General features: G+C 36.5%; 1 protein-coding gene across 2 annotated transcripts in view; it reads right to left on the bottom strand.

Annotated features, from left to right (window-relative positions):
* LANCL3 (LanC like 3) overlaps positions 1-16,880 on the bottom strand; it is a 99,813-nt gene that overhangs the window by 1,974 nt on the left and 80,959 nt on the right. The window contains exons 3-5 of one of the 2 annotated variants that reach the window (XM_003270981.2): positions 14,774-14,971; positions 6,851-7,058; positions 5,911-5,993 (exon numbers count right to left, since the gene is read on the bottom strand). In XM_003270981.2, coding sequence (XP_003271029.1) covers positions 5,930-5,993; positions 6,851-7,058; positions 14,774-14,971 — 470 coding nt within the window. In that variant the 3' untranslated portion in view covers positions 5,911-5,929. The remainder of the gene's footprint in view (positions 1-5,910; positions 5,994-6,850; positions 7,059-14,773; positions 14,972-16,880) is intronic. The other variant, XM_003270982.2, reaches the window with a different exon arrangement.

The raw sequence follows: 16,880 nt of genomic DNA on the forward strand, positions 1-16,880 counted from the left end.
ATTTCTGCATATTGTAAAATGTAGATTTTACAATATCTGCAACAAGAGTAATATGACATGAGAATATCTATGAATTCTATTGTTTGCAAAGTCATAGCTACTAATACTTCTGTGACTTATTACCTACATTCAGAAAGGAAGGAAATGTTACATTTAAGTTTGAGATACAATCTCTTTGTCGAGCAAACTCACAAATCCTAGATTAAGAACCCCTGGTATAGTAGAAAGAGCAAGGGCTTTGGAGGTGAGATACACAGATTTGATAATTTCATGTTGTATGACCTTTGGCAAAGTTCTCAACTTGACTTTAAAATGGTGAAGTTGCAGAACTGGATAGTGTTATATGTAAGGATAAAGGATATTATATATCAGGCTCTGAGAATATAGCAAGCATTCAATAAATAAAAAATATTACTTTTTACATAAACATAAAAGAAGATTTAGAAAACAAACATAAAAGACAATTTATAAAATCATAGAATAAAAGAAACCCACAATGTTGCTAGCTCTTCTTCTGACCTTTCCCCCATGCACTCATGTATTTGTTGCATTATTACATGTTATTAAAGTATATATGATTTGGTATCCTGTATTTTTTTCACTTAAAAATATGCTAAATATTTTTCTGTGCTTTTCAAAATAATTTCTAAATGATACATAGCAACTTAAAATATACCAGCAATGTCTGAGAGTAGCAGTTTCATTGTATTCTGACCTGTATTGTGTGTTATTATTTGTGAAAAATGTTTCAAAAATCTATCCAGTGGTGCAAAATTAAACAAATTTTTTTCTAAAATGTTCTCAGTCAAAATAGAAGTCAGCATGCTAATTACAGAACTAAAAAGAATAGAAGACACAATAAAATATGAAAACATTTCATATCAAAACCCATTGATTATGACCAAAACTGAATGCAGAAGAAAATTCATAGATCTGTGAGTTACCATTATTATTAAAATGATGGAATGCTTTCTAATTAAGCATGTATAAACTCTAGAACATAACAAAATGAAAGGAAGTAAAAGTGTAAAACAAAAGAGAAAAACAAAAAAAATTAATAAGCAAAACCAGGAGCCAGTTCCTTGAAAGGATTAACAAGATAGAAAAAACAGTGGTGCAGCTGACCAGGAAGGAAAAGCATTAGAAATCACAAAGGGCGCATAGCCACAGAGATAGGAAATTTAAAATATTATGGAGCTATATGATTAGAACTCTATGTCAAATATTTGAAAATTCAAAAGAACTAGATGGTTTTATAGAAATATATGCACTACCAAAAAGAAGAGGTAGAAAACCCGAGTGATTTAATAAGCATAAAAGAAAATTAAGAAGTTGTCAAATTTTTTCTGCAGCCATAAAATCCAACTCTATGTTAAAAAATAATAGGTGACAACTAAGTAATATTCATTTTAGGGAGGTACATATTTTTTAACATGCAATTGTTAAAGTATGCCCGAGCCAACAGACAAAATGGGTTCCCCATGGCAAACTGAGGTGCTCCAAGTTAAAACAGAACCAGGCAGCTATGACTGGGTGAGGGAGTGATCCTGTACTCTGTGTTCTGAGAAAGACGTTGTAAAAGCATCACAGGACCTTTCTTTCTCCAAACCAGTTCCTGTTGTGAGTGCCAAGATATGCCAGCCCTCCACCCACCATTTGGAAGAAACAGGTGACAGAGACTTCTGGTTTTGAGCCTGGAAAGTAACTAATCAGATCACACCTAAGCCAAACAATCAGTCACCTGCCATGGCCAATGAGGGTTCAGCTGCACTGACCAATCGGAACTGAGTTTCAATCCCTCATTTGCATAAAAGGACCTGACCCTGGGCAGGCAACTTTGCTATAAAACCCAGCCCTGAAAGGCTGCTTCATTTTACACCACAGGCTGTATATCCTCTGTTTGCAAACTGTTCACTCGAATAGTCTCTTTCCTACACATTCCATTTCAGAGAACTTTTGTTCACACAATGCCCGAACAATATTCAGATATTAACTCCACATTTCCAGTCTTCTACCTGTTAGTGAGAAATGTAAGTTGTCTAAAGAGACCTGGACCCTTCTTATAACCAAGACTCTGTAAGCTAGGACTGGCCTGACAGAAAATACTTAATGGGTACAAAGTTCATTATTTGAGTGATGGATACCCTAAAGCCCTGACTTCACCACTATGCAATCTATCCAAATAACAAAATTACACTTGAATCCCATACATTTACACAAATTTTAAAAAATTAAAATATTAAAAATTACAAAAAAGAAAATAGAGGGGTTGTTCTGATCCCTTTTAATACACTTTATAGGGAATAAATGAATTTCATTCATTTCTGATGAAATTTAGCCCAAAGGTGAAATCCCACTAGCCTAGATGATATCCAAAATTACTTTCTTTTTCTATATTTGGGAAACAACAGGTCTGGTTTCCACCTAAAGAGATTAAGAAACCAAGAATCAATTATATTAACAGATTTCCTAAACAACAGAGCTTCAAATCAAAGACTTACATAAGTTAGTAGTTGCCCTTCAGTGCCTTCATGTAAATATCACAAAAATAGTTTATGTTTTCTAAACATTAAATATTAGATAAGTTGACTTGGGAAGGCCTTTCTGAGAAGATGACTTTTGAGTGAAAGTCTGACTGAAATGGGGAAGCTAGGAGACATATGTAGAAAGTGAGCATTACAGGTGGAGGGAACCAAAACTTCCAAGGCCTTGAGGTGGAGTGTACCTGGCATCCTAATGGAATTACAAGGAAGCCACAGTGGTAGACAGAACCAGGAGGAAGAAGAGTAGGGAATGAGATTAGAGAGGTAATGGGAGGCTAGATCATGTAGGACCTTTCATTCGTAGGAAAGACTGGCTTTTACTCTGAATCATATGGGAAGCCATTGGATTACACTGAACAGAGAAGTGTTATAATCCAACACTTATAATCTAATGTTTATAATGATAAACATTATAAGAAGTGACTATAAAAGACCATGGTAAAACATAGGAGCATTCCTAGTAAAATCAGCATAAAAGCAAGGGTGTTTACTATCATTCTTATTATTGAACATTGTTATAGGGTTGCATTGTTAGAGAGAAGAACCATGTAGTGGAAAAAAAATACCATGCACATGAGGAAGGAAGTAACAGAATCATAGTTATTTGCAGATATGGGTGTATCTATTTAGAAAACCCAATGGAATCAATAAAAAACTAATAGAAACAGTAATGGAGTTCATTAAGGCAGCTATATTATTATGATACTTATGAAAAGTAAAATACTTATAAGATACAATCTATATTTATATGAAAAATTACACATTAGAATTGATAAACTTCAGTGATGTGTATGTTTTAAAAGCTTCCATAAATACCAGTAATAAATGAGATGAAAATATAATGAAGGAAAAGAGTCCACTCACAATAAACCTAGAAACATAAAATACCCAGGAATAAAATTAACAAAAAACATACAAGATTTTCTTCATAAGATCAAAACTTTACCAATGACATTTGTTTAAACTTAAATAAATAGAAAGGTATACCATGTTTCTGGATGGAAAAATTCAATATTCTAAAGATGTTGATTCTCATTAAGTAATCTGTAAATTCAATGAAATTCCAATCAAATTTCTGTGAGCTTGTTTTAAAATATGACAAATTGACTCTAAAATACAATTAAAAGAATAAATAAGAGAATGATAGGTGGAATATGGGGAAAGTATGGAACTCATATATTTATATAAATTCAGTTTATAAAAAAATGGAATTTCAAATCGTGGGGGTAACTGGTCAACAGATGCTATTAGAATTTTTTTTAATAAACAAAAATAGATACCTGAGACCATTTAAAAAGTAATTTCTAGCAGAATCAAAAATTTTAATGTTAAAATAAAATCATAAAATTATTACAAGCCCATGTAAATTAATAGTTTTCTAATCCTGAAGTGGGAAGGGTTTTTTAAGCATAACAGAAAATCTAGAAATTTTGAAGAAAAGATTGAAAACTTTGACAAGAAAAATATTTAAAACTTTGGTATGACAAAGGCTACAAACAAAATTAAAAGAGAAATGGCAAAGCAGGAAAGTATTTACAGCATACATTGACAAAGAGTTACAATTCTGAATAGAAGCATCACAACAGGAAAAAAATGGGCAAAGGATAAAGACAGGCTATTTATAGACCAAGAAATACCTATGGACCTAATGACTTCAATTCTAAAATTTCTGACAAGTGCTTTCACAAGTGCACAGAAATGTATGTATTGGATATTTGGGGAAATTTTGTTTGTGTTAGTAAAGATTACACAAATGTCAAGTGTCCATTATTTAAGGATTGGTTAATTATCATACATGCATAGTGAATAACTATATAGCCATTTTAAAAAATGAGATAGATTCATACAAAATGAAATAAATAATGTCCCTTAAAAATTGTTCATTTAAAATTATAAGCTGCAAACATAGCGGGGAGGTGGTGGGCTCACACCTGTAATCCCAGCACTTTGGAAGGCCAGGGCAGGAGGATAGCTTGAGGCCAGGTGTTCAAGGCCAGCCTGGGCAACATAGCAAGATCCTGTTTCTACATAAAAAAAAAATTAATAGTTGTTGTTTTAGTCCATTCTTGCACTGCTATAAAGAAATACCTGAACCTGGGTAATTTACAAAGAAAAGAGGTTTAATTGGCTCATAGTTCTGCAGGCTGTACAGGAATCATAGCAGCTTCTGCTTCTGGGGAGGCCTCAGGAAGCTTCCAATCATGGTAGGAAGTGAAGGAGAAGCAGACACATCTTACATGGCCAGAGCAGGAGCAAGAGGGGAGGGGGAAGTGCTATGCACTTTTAAACAACCAGATCTCTTGAGAACTCTACCACTATACAGTACCAAGAGGGGATGGTACCAAACCATTCATGAGAACTCTGTCCCCAGGATCCAATCACCTCCTACCTGGCCCCACCTCCAACACTGGGGATTACAATTCGACATGAGATTTGGTAGGGACACAGATCCAAACCGTATCAGCCACATATGGTGGCATGAACCTGTAGCCCTAGCTACTCAGGAGGCTGAGCTGTGCCCACGAGTTGAAGGCTACAGTGAGCCATAAATCACACCACTGCACTCCAGCCTGGGTGATAGAGTGAGACCCTGTCTCAAATAAATAAATAAATAAATAAATAAAATTATAAGCTACAAACAGTATGTATAGAACTATTATACATATATAGTAGTAGGAGCTCATTAAAATATACATGTACACATATACATTTATGTGAACATATATTTACACATAAAAGTCTGGAATTATAAAACTCAAATTTATACTAATAACAATGAACATTTACATTGCAGTTACTATGTGCCAAGCATTATTTCTAAATGATTTTTCATATATTAACTTGTTTAAACTACCAAACATCGCTATGAGGTAGGCACTATTTTCCATATTTTATCAATGAAGAAATTGAGAATCACTCATTAAAACGAGCTAAGTGACTTGTTAAAGGTCGTGTGACCTTGTTAAAGATCACTTAACAGTCACTTAGCTCATTTTAATAAGTGATTTGTTAAATGTCACACAATCAATTTGATAATCATCAGTTGTACACTTTTAGTGGGAATCTTCACAACGGTACAGGAGCTACTCTAGCACCCCCTCCCACCTCTGCCAAGTGACAGCTCAGATTCATGGGAACCAGACTACATGGGTGGGCATGAGAGAACACTCTGGCTTAGAAGACCTAAGTGCCACAAAGGAAAACAATAACTTTTGTAACCATTCATGGTTATGGACAGCTTCTAAGTCCCTTCGAAATGAATGCCACTTTCATGCCAATCTGCATTCAGGGAAGCCCCTACTTGTGCTTTCTATCAGATTATTTATAGTTCATTTATGTTCCTCCTGGCCCAGTTTACCCAGCTTACCAGTCAGAGGTAATATCTATTAAAAGCAGTGTTGTCTGGTATACAGCAGATGTTCCATCTTTATCAAGTTTACAGGGAATAAACTATAGAGGAAAATTTTATATTGTCTGTCAAAATTACAAATATATATATATTTATATATATAACTAGGATATATATAAATATATATATAGCCCAGCAATTTCATTTCTAGAAATTTATCTTTCAGATATACCTATACATGTGCAAAATGATATATGCACAAGATTAGTCATCATAGCATTATTTGTAGTACACAATATTGGAAATAACCTAAATATCCGCCTAATACACACACACACTTATATATATGTATTATAGTTTAGATATTTGACCCTTCAAATCTCATGTTGAAATTTGATCCCCAGTATTGGAGGTGGGACCTAGTGGGAGATGGTTGGGTCATAGAGGCAGATTGCTCATGAACAGATTGATGCCATCCTCTGGTAATGAGTGAGCTCTCACTCTATTTGCTCCCAAGAGATGAATTGTTAAAAAGAGCCTGGCACTTTCCTCCTCTCTCCCTTCTTCTCTCTCCATGTGATGTCTGTTTTCCTTCCCCTTCTGCCATGAGTAGAAGCTTCCTGAAGCTTTCACCAAAAGCAGATGCTAGTGATGCTTTTTGTAGAGCCTGCAGAATCATGAGCCAAAGGAAACTTTTTCTTGATAAATTACCCACCCTCAAGTATTCCTTTATAGCAACTCAAATGGATTAAGACATTTACTTATACACTATGTACACAGAATATCTTTGGGAAGATAACCAAGAAACTCTCTAGGGAAGTCAACTGCATGGCTACAAGGCACAGTTAATGTATTTATTTTTACGCTTTTCAAACCATGTGACTATAGTACTAATTCAGAAAAATAATTAGATTAAAATTTTGAGGAAAAAAAAAAAGACCCATAAAGAACAGCTGACCTTTGAGCTCGGTAGATGTATTTAGAGTTTCCCGTGAGCCGGTACAGCAGCAGGAAGACATAGGCACTGCCGGCTACTCCATGGCAAATCCCAGGCCCCTTCTTTAGCAGGCCTTTCTGCCATGTGAGTTCCCCACACCGAATACATGTGTCCAGGTACTGCGGTTTCTTGGAAACCAGATAAGCTTTGGCAAACAGATAGGCAATTCCTGTGAAAACATCAAAGATATTAGAGGTGACTTTCAGGACTTAATACTCTGGAGCAGAACTTCTAGAACTATAAAAAGCTCATGAATCACCTGAGTACTGGTAAAACACAGATTCTACTATTATAATTCTGATGTGGGGCCTGAGATACTGCATTTCTAACAAGCATCCTTTTTTTTTTGTATTTTATCATTATGTTGTTGTTTATTGTATATAATTTCACTATAGTTAGGTATTTATTGAGGTTTCTATATGTCAACAATAAAACAGTAATCCTTTTGTCCTATTTGTTGATTTTCACAAGAACATAAAATACTCCTATGTCAAGCATCCTTCTAAAGACCACACTTGGAGTAGGAAGGTGCTAGAATGTTCTATAAGATAATCTTATTTTCCCAGTGAGATTTTAATTTGTTTTAATTGTATTGTGGGGTTGGCCCCGGGAGAAAGAGCAACGTTTTTATTGACATACATAGATTGATAAAATCTAAAATTTAATTTACAAATGGGTTAATATTTAATGACGCATACTCTGGTAAGCATTATGTATATTTGGTTATTTGAAATGGCTAAATATTTGTATTGTAATGAATTTCTAGTTTAAAATTTGTAATGTTTAGGTACTTATAACTATACACGTTTTCTTAAGAGCAAAACTGGGAGTTTTTCCAAGAAAAACAATGCTCCAGAAGGACCTTGCCAAGACTTCTACTTTAGCTGTGAAGTGAGTCCTTCCCACCCTGATTGTTCCAAGGAAAGAACTGTTCCTTCAAAGCTCTTCAACAAAAGTAGAATCAATTACAAGAGAAACAACAGAAGCAACAGCTATTAATAGAAATGATTTTCCCCAAGTTCTGGGTGTTCATATTCAGTGAGGAGGTTGGTATCACAAGATCACATTCTCTCCTGCATAGCCTACCTTTCTCCTATATAAAAAGTGTGAAAGACTGAAATATAGCTGGTATCTTGACTACCTCATCAATCAGGGTTATCATTGCCTTTCATTGCTTTGACTAGGCTATTTTACAACTCTGTAGAGATAGAAATTGTCTTGTAGAAAACTGATAGTAATGTAAATATTTTTTGTCCCTAGAAATTCACATTCTGTCTGGTAGAGGTTGACTTCCCTCTGCCTCTGTGGTAGAAGCCAGTTTTGCATTTATTAAGCAAATTTATTTCAGCATTCCTAATGGCCTATATAAATATGTCTACTCTTTGGATTTTCCTTTGAAACAGTTGTAACATCTTTCTGGTTCCCTCATTAAATAATGAGCTCAGTAAAATGGTTCATACATATTCTTTTTATATTTGTATGAGAGTCATGATTTCATGCTCTTTTTAAGTGTATCCTTTAATATACCCTGTGATTAATACTTACATAGCAACAAGCTCTTTGCTCAGTCAATGCTTTCCAGTCAACTACTGACAATGTTTACCTACAGCATTCTCCAACCTCAGTTTTAGGAACAAAGTATCTTGCACAAACTAAAGGATGATATTAAAAGAATTGAACTTATTTAATCATACATTCATTCATTGATTACATCCATTCATTTGAGAGTAGTCATTGATTATGTACTGTATGCATAGCCCTAGGCAAGGCTGGCATCATGGGCATGCCACCTGTGCAGGACTACAGCCCATACTCCTTAAAAGGGTCCCATGTTGAGTTTAATGCTCTGCTATTACCACCTTGAAATTCTTAATAATTTTCCTAAAAATAACTTGCGTTTTCATTTTGCTATGGGCCTCCCAAATTATATAGTCAGTTCCAGCCCTGGATGATATTAAATAAATGCTAAACATGCCTCCTACCCTTCAGGAAGGCACTCTCTAAAAAGGGAGATAAAATATATGCATATGACTGATATATATTAGGATATATAGTTCGTGATGCTGCTGGAACATAAAATAAATGGTTCTCTCAATAATACTAGCGGAATCAGAAAGGTGGAAGTTCCCTACGGAGATAGTTAGGTGAGGTCTTAAATGGAAGGAGCACTTTTTTAGAACTTTGAAGGATACATAGAAAATTCCAGGCCCAAGATGAAGCAGGGAGGGCATTCTATCTAGCACCAAGATTAGCAAAGGCAAAGATATGGAGTCAGGAAGGACAAGCCACATGAAGGCTAGTGGGGCAATGTTCTAACCAACAGACCAGTGGGGAAGAAGGCTAGACTGGGTTCTGATTATGGATGATTTTACAAATCTAATTAGATAGCTTGGACTGTACTCTATGGTCATCAGGGAATCAATGGAAGTGTTTTTGTTGTAGATTGGTTGGCTTTTTTATATGACAATGTGATTATTATGGACAAAATGTCCCAATTTTAGTGGTGTCAGGAGAGACCTAAAGAAGGGTAACAGGGTAGCTGTGAGCTGGTTATGTTAGCAGAGAGACAAAAATGAAGCCAATGATCTGTATGTTCATCACAGCACTATTCACAGTAGCAAACACATGGAGTCAACCTAGATGCCCATCAATGGTGGACTGGATAAATAAAATGTGGTACATATACACCATGGAATACTATGCAGCCATAAAAAAAGAGATCATGTCCAGGAACATGGATGGTGCTGGAGACCATTATCCTTAGGAAACGAATGCGGGAACAGAAAATCAAGTACCACACGTTCTCACTTATAAGTGGGAGCTAAATGATGAGAACACATGGACACAAAGATAGGAACAATAGACACCAGAGCCTACTTGAGGAGGAAGGGTAGGAAGAGGGTGAGGGTTGAAAAACTACCTATTCGTTACTATGCTCACTACCTGCATGACAAAATCCTTTGTACACCAAACCCCAGTGACATGCAATTTACCCATGTAACAAACCAGCACATGTACCCTCTGAATCAAAATAAAAGTTGAGAAAATAAAAAATAATAAAGTGGTTAATTGTATATTATGTAAATTTCACCTCAATAAAAAAAAAGAAACAAAAAAGCTTCTCAAAAAAATAGAAAGCCAATGATAGAGACATTTCACAGAACTTGGTAAATGTTTCTATATAAGCATTTATCTTCATGGTGTTTTTCAGCTTAATTGGAAGTATTAATTAGACTATGTGAGGGGAAATAGAAGTCTCATGGAAGCACACAGGAGGGCCCCTAGCACACACTTGGTAGAAGGAAATGACTACTAGAGGGGTGACACCGTCTAACCTGATTATTGGGGGTTGATAAGGAATTAGCAAGGTGTACTGGATGCTGTTGACGACCTGCATGGATCAGCTTTACCTTACCAGCAAGTGCCTCATTTCCCAGTTCCTGTGAAAGTTGACAACTAACAAAGCTCACTGCTGCATCTTCTTGAGAGATTTGCCCTCAGACAAATAAGAGGTTATGCTATGCAGCCACCCCTCACAGGGATGACACAGGGATACAAAATATCGGCTTCCTTGCCTCAAGAGAGACCCAGCTTCTTGATGTAATCTGTGTTTCTTAGCTTCTCAGACTCAGGGTGAAGCTAGTCTCCAGGTAAGACATGCTCCTCTTTGGCCTATTCTGCCTCCCTGCTCGCTTACAGGTTCCTCTTGATACCAAGCTCTAGTTCTAGACCCTAAGGAAAGAGCTTGCTGAAGGAGGGCATTACAGCCCATCAGGAAGGTGGGTGGGAAGGCCCCGCTCTTGCTGGCCTCCCTCAGGCTCTAGGTGTCCTTCCTAGATGATTGCTTTAGCCTTCTGTCCCCAGGTCTGCCATGTCTTAAATTCGTTCTGTGGCAGAGTGAGTGACCTTTCTAGGACCGTAATCTGACCATGACATTCCCCTGCTTAAACTACTAAATGACTCCCTATTACCCAGATGCCTTAGCATGACACAGCCCTTTGTGACTGAGCTCCTTTTCTATTTTCCCACCTCTTCTCCTCCATTCCCTTCTTGAAACTTTCCACTTCAGTAGAACCAAACCACCTACAGTGCTTCCATGCTTCTTACTACCAATGTGGTTCACTTTTCTTGGAACAAGCTTTGTACCTTTCTTGATCTGGCTAACTTACCTTAGGCATCACAACCTCCAGGAAGCCTTCCCCGGACCTGGAGGCAGCATGAGGAACCCCTCTGAGATTTCACTGATCCTATACAAACTTTAGCACTTACACAGAACCCAGTTAAAATTATCTATTTCCATGGCTGCCTCCCCTAATACAGTGCAAACTATTCAAGAGCAGAAACTGTATCTTGTTCACTTTTGTTCCACTATTGTGTGGCATGGTGTCTGGCAAATGCCAAGAACCTCATACATGTCTGCTGACCATAAAGTGCCCCATTTCTCAACCCAGCACAGGCTGATACTGGGGTATAGATGAGAGATGTGGTAGGAAGAAGGGTGAGATGGTCTAATTGCTGTACCAGGCCATGAGCCCCAGACTGCTTAAAAAGTATTGATCCTGTGGTTCTGGCCAGGGTAAAAGAGCCTCTTCCTGCATCCTGGATCACAGAATGTTACATGGAAGTGACCTTGTAAAACTTCTAAACTAAAATTTAGTAAACCTGTTGGCTCCTAACCCAGCATGATGGAAACCACAATAAGGCTGCTTAAAAAAAAAAAAAAAAAAAAAAAAGAATGGTGGGTTTCTTTGCTTTTGATAGGAACCAGGAACCACATCATTTCATCATAGGAACACTAATTATTGTGCATTGATAAGAAGCCTGAGTCAGCAATGATGTATGACTTTGCCAAATGCAACTGGGAAAAGGAATTAATTATTACTTAATAAATATGTTTTGAGAGACTAAACTTTTGAAAATACAGGATCTAATAGGACCTTGTGACAGCCAGACTTGGCACGTATAGCTTCAACACACTGGAGAATCACCACTCAGGTCCATTCTGGGTTGTGTAATTTCGCTGAGGTATGCATTGTACAGTGTGCACTACAGAGCTTAATGACCAATGATATCTGCACTGCAAAAGCCTTGTTGTTCTTTATTCAAAGTCACCTACCCAAGAGCCTTTACAAAATGAGTTTTTTAAAAAAATACCCACACCTGTACTTCATGCAGAGTCAAGGAAATGCACTGTCAGTGTTACCACAGCAATGATGTAACCTAATGCAGTTGAGGGTTTATTTTAGCCACAGCATTTGTCTTAATGATTTTGTAAATGACTATGGTCCTGTATTTCAGAATTGTCAAGGTTATGAAGGGGTCACATTAATCTTCTGTAATACTTTACTGCACTTATTGAGAAAAAAGCTATATGCCACACAAGGTATTTAAAAATGTCTTGTTCACAAAGCTCTTGAGGAACAGCCCTCAGGAATGGCAACGGACCAAAGTATAAAACGGGGTCTGTGGTGATAAAAAGATTGAGTTCCACTACTCAGTCTCAAAGTGCTCATTTCAGAGATAAAGAGACAAAGGCACAAAAGAAACAAAGTCATCCTTTCTTAAGGTCAGTAAACTGGTTAGTGTTGGAGCTGAAATTAGAAGCTGTAGTTATTAACTTAGAGTAAAGAACTATTTCTACACTGCATAAACGATAACTAGGCTTGTCACCTGTGGAGGTGGGTTGAAGGAGCATCAATAGGAAACAATTATAGGAACAGATAAGGTAGCATTAATGAAGCTCCACGTTGTGGATTATTTCTGTCAGGTTTTTAATCACAGAATTAGTCTGCTGCCTCAAACCATCTGCACTGTTCATAAATCTACTCTCAAAAATGTTTTCCTTAAATAAATGAAAATTATTTTATAGTTCGTTTCCTGCATAGAATTTTTGGAGAGTTTACTGTTGCCAACTTCTGCAAAATCTTGGTGGTCTTTGGACTGCAGTGATTAGACTTATAATCAATCTTGATGCTGTTTTTAGAGCATCTCTTCAAAGAAAGACCAATACCCTTGAGGTAGGGTTAGGGGTTGGTGGAAATAATGGGCCCCACTTAGTTTGTTATTCATTTTTGAATTGGTTTATTTTTGGTAGTCCAGTGAATACGTGGACTGAATGATTTTTCTTTAAAACTTATGTTTAATCTTCTCTAGATACTGAACATGAATGATAAAGGAGGATATAGTCTCCAAAGTGATGAATCCTATGCTGCACTGTTACGGTAAATGATTTACAAAGACAGATGGTATTTAGTGTACAGAAAGGACGGAATAATTGCCCTGCAAGACACCCACATCAATTAACTGACCCAGTCATTCATTTTAGTAGATTATCTTCCCACTTTTTTCAGGACTTTTACTAGCACATTGAATCCTTTTAAGATATTCTGTGTTTAAATTGGGATGTCTCCAAAATTCAAGGATCCTTGCTGGTATGCTTGGAGGATATCCAGAGACCATCACTGAGAATAATTAAAATAAATGAGAAATGGAAGAATTGAGCCTAACAAGAAGGAATATCATTTCCAGCATGGTAAATAACTTGTTTTTTTTTCCCCAAAAAGGTCAAATTAAAAAGAAATGGGCTCAAATCATAATTGGCAGAAGTTAGCCTGGACATAACACACAATGCATGGATACTGGTACAAGCACATATTTTGAACTTCCTTCCATAGGTAAATGTAGCAGGCAGAAAAAATATGACCAATACACTGCGACTTACATTATTCATCAACTCAAGACTATACTTTCAAGGATTATTATTCATCAACTCAAATTGTACCCCCCAAAATGAAATTATAGTTGGATTAAAGACCATTAATTAATGGGAGGAAAAGGTAATGAAACTCAGGTAAAAAAAGTAAAGAGAAATCAAATATATTTTAAAACTGTGTTTGTGGGATTGAAGCATGGCCTTGAAAATTAAATCGACTCAGAATCTAAGAATTGTGTATTATTTTGGTATTTTAAATCTCTCCCCTGGCCATCTAACCAATATTAATTTATTTATTTGAATTTAACTTTTTTTCAAATTACCCCTTCTGTGAAGGCTTAATTAGCAGTGTGATGGAATTTTTTAAAAGTGGGGAAAAGATAGGGTTTGCTAAATTTCTAGCCTCAATTCCACAGAGTTTACTGGGGATGGCTATTCATGTTTCTAGACATTTTGTTTGGTACTGATGGAAATTCTCATTTGAAGAAGTTGTAGAACAGTGCATCCCAACCTTTAAAGTGCATACGATTTGCCTAAGGATACTGTTAAAATGTAGATTTTGATTCAGTGGGTCTAGGTTGGGGCCTGAGATTCTGGATTTCTATCAAGCTCTCAGTTGCTCATGCTACTGGTTCCAGGGGCCACATTTTGAATTGTCAGGCTCCAGATCTGCACTATCCAATGTAGCTACTGAGCACTTGAAATGTGACATTTGACATAAGTGTAAAGTATATGCTGGATTTCAAGGACTGAATATTTTTTAAAACGTGAAATATCTCAATTTTTAAATTGGATATACATGGAGATGATAATATTGGGGGTACATTGGGAACTATAATATATATTATTAAAATTAATTTACCTGATTTTACTTTTTTAATGAGGTTACTAAAAATGTAAATTACATATGTGGCTCATATTATACTTCTATTGGACAATGTTAGTTTAACTTTATAAACAAATAGATATAGATCATATATTTTAAAACGTAGAGGACCATTTTCAGAAGTTGTTTACTGATCAGGACATTTGGCTTTGAAAAATCTCATCTTGACCCTTTTATCTCACATAGTAATGACATAAGATTAGCTATCCTCACTTCTCAGAAAAGGAACCACCTGTGGCTAACCTAGAGGAAAGGCAATATTTTTAGATAACAGAGTGTGTGAGACCTGGAGCGCCATGGCACCAGTGCACCAGCTCATTCTCTCTTTCGATGGTCTCGCCGAGCTCAGGTGGCCAGTTGCAGTTTTGTTCCTGTTCCATGAGAAAGTCCACGCTCTGCCATACCAGTTCCCGATCTGAGGGCTTGAGATGCTCATGGTAAGAAAGAAGCATCTGAAGAATAGACGACAAGCCATGAGCTGCCCCTGTATTAACAAACAAGGCATAAAATTCACACAATTGGGAGGACAGCTAGTTTGATTCAGTGAAAAGATAAACAGGATAAAAAACAATAAATCCAGTATTACTTGAAAGCTCATATAGCAATGTGATAACTAAGTTGCCTAAGAACTAGGCTTCTAGCAAACTATAGCCTGCAGGCCAAATATGGCTCACTGCCAGTTTTTCTAAATAAAGTTTTATTAAAGAATAGCCATGCTCATTCATTTGCATATTTTCTATTGCTGCTTTCTGGCTACAACAGCCGTGTTGTATTTGTGACAGAGACCATATGGCCCAGAAAGCTGAGAATATTTACTGTCTCTAGCCCTTTACAGAAAAAATTTGCTGACCAATCTCTGTTTTAGAGAAGAGATCTTTTAAAACTTTGTAATTGAAATATCAGTAGCTTTCATGAAAATGCTCCTAAAATGCTTGAAAATAATTTGGTCTAGGTATCCTAAACATTTTTATTTTATTCATTCAACACACAAGTATTAAGCATCTACTCTGTACAAGATACCGTTCTAGGTACAGGGGATAGATCACTGCACAAAACAGATTAAATCCCTCTTTTGTAATGTTAACACTAGTTATTGATATTCATTTACTTAATCCTTTACATTTAGCACTTGCATATTAGGCACTGTTTATCCCTGGTTATACAGATAAACATGATTTGGTCGATACACTTGAAGACCTTTCCATCCAGTCCAATGAGATGGCCAGATTTGTAAAGAAATAATTAGAACATGAGGTGATAAGTGTTCTATGAGCGATGTGTACCAGGAGTATGATGGTTAATTGTGTGTGTCAACTTGACTTGGCCATGGAGTGTCCAGATATTTGGTTAAACATCACTTCTGGGTGTGTCTGTGAGGGTGTTTCTGGATAAAAATAACATTTGAACCTGTTCACTGAGCGAAGCACATTGCTCTCTCCAATGTGGGTGGACCTCATCCAATTCACTGAAGGCCTGAATGGAACAAAGAGTCTGAGTAAGAAATAATTAGTTTGTCCTGCCTGACTGTCTTTGAACTGGGACATTGGCCTTCTCCTGCCTTCAGATTTGGACTCAAACTGGAACTTACATTATTGGCTTTCCTGGATCTGGCTTTCTCAGCCTCCATAATCATGTGAGCCAATTCCTTATAATAAATCATTTAGTTATATAATAAATCATATTCTGTTTGCCTACTACCATGACTACTACAAGGACTAATAGATGGAATGGAGCAGAGCTTAACTTGGCCTCAGGGGTGGAGAGGATGCTGAAGGTTCCATGCAGACAGTGTCATCTGAGCAAAGTCTTGAGAATTCCTAACAGAATTCTGAACTAGCAATGGGTATTGAACTAGCAAAGGCCTGAACCTGCCTTTGGAAAAGAAGTTAGCTTAACAAAGGTAAAAGTCCAGTCCCTCTAGGAGTTTTCACTCATTCCCAGTTAGTAGAATCCCGATTAGTGGGCGGTACTAGGGTCAATATATTCTGATGGCTTGCTCTTTAAACTCAACTCTATAATTTTAAAGCTTTCTTTTTGCATTCAGGGACCTTTTACTTTGCCATACTCAGAACTCTTGACTGCCTGGAAACAGCTTTACAGTTCGTATTCAGTCAAAATTTCTATTGCTCTTAAAATTTGATCATGAAATTTGAAAATATCTTTATTTTGCTGGATTTGAAATTGTTGGGGAAAAAAAGCTTGCTTTTCAGGAAAATATTTATGCACTAGATAGAAATCTAGTTTAAGCTATATATGTAAAAAGCCAGAATGTTAATTTCTGTAAAGAAAACCTGAAAAATATTGGGAGGCTGAGGTGGTAGGATCACTTGAGCCAGGAATTCAAGGCCAGCCTGGGCAACATAACAAGACCCTCTCTCTATAAAAAAAAAAAT

Source organism: Nomascus leucogenys, chromosome X, assembly GCF_006542625.1.
Source record: "Nomascus leucogenys isolate Asia chromosome X, Asia_NLE_v1, whole genome shotgun sequence".
Classification (NCBI taxonomy): Eukaryota; Metazoa; Chordata; class Mammalia; order Primates; family Hylobatidae; genus Nomascus; species Nomascus leucogenys.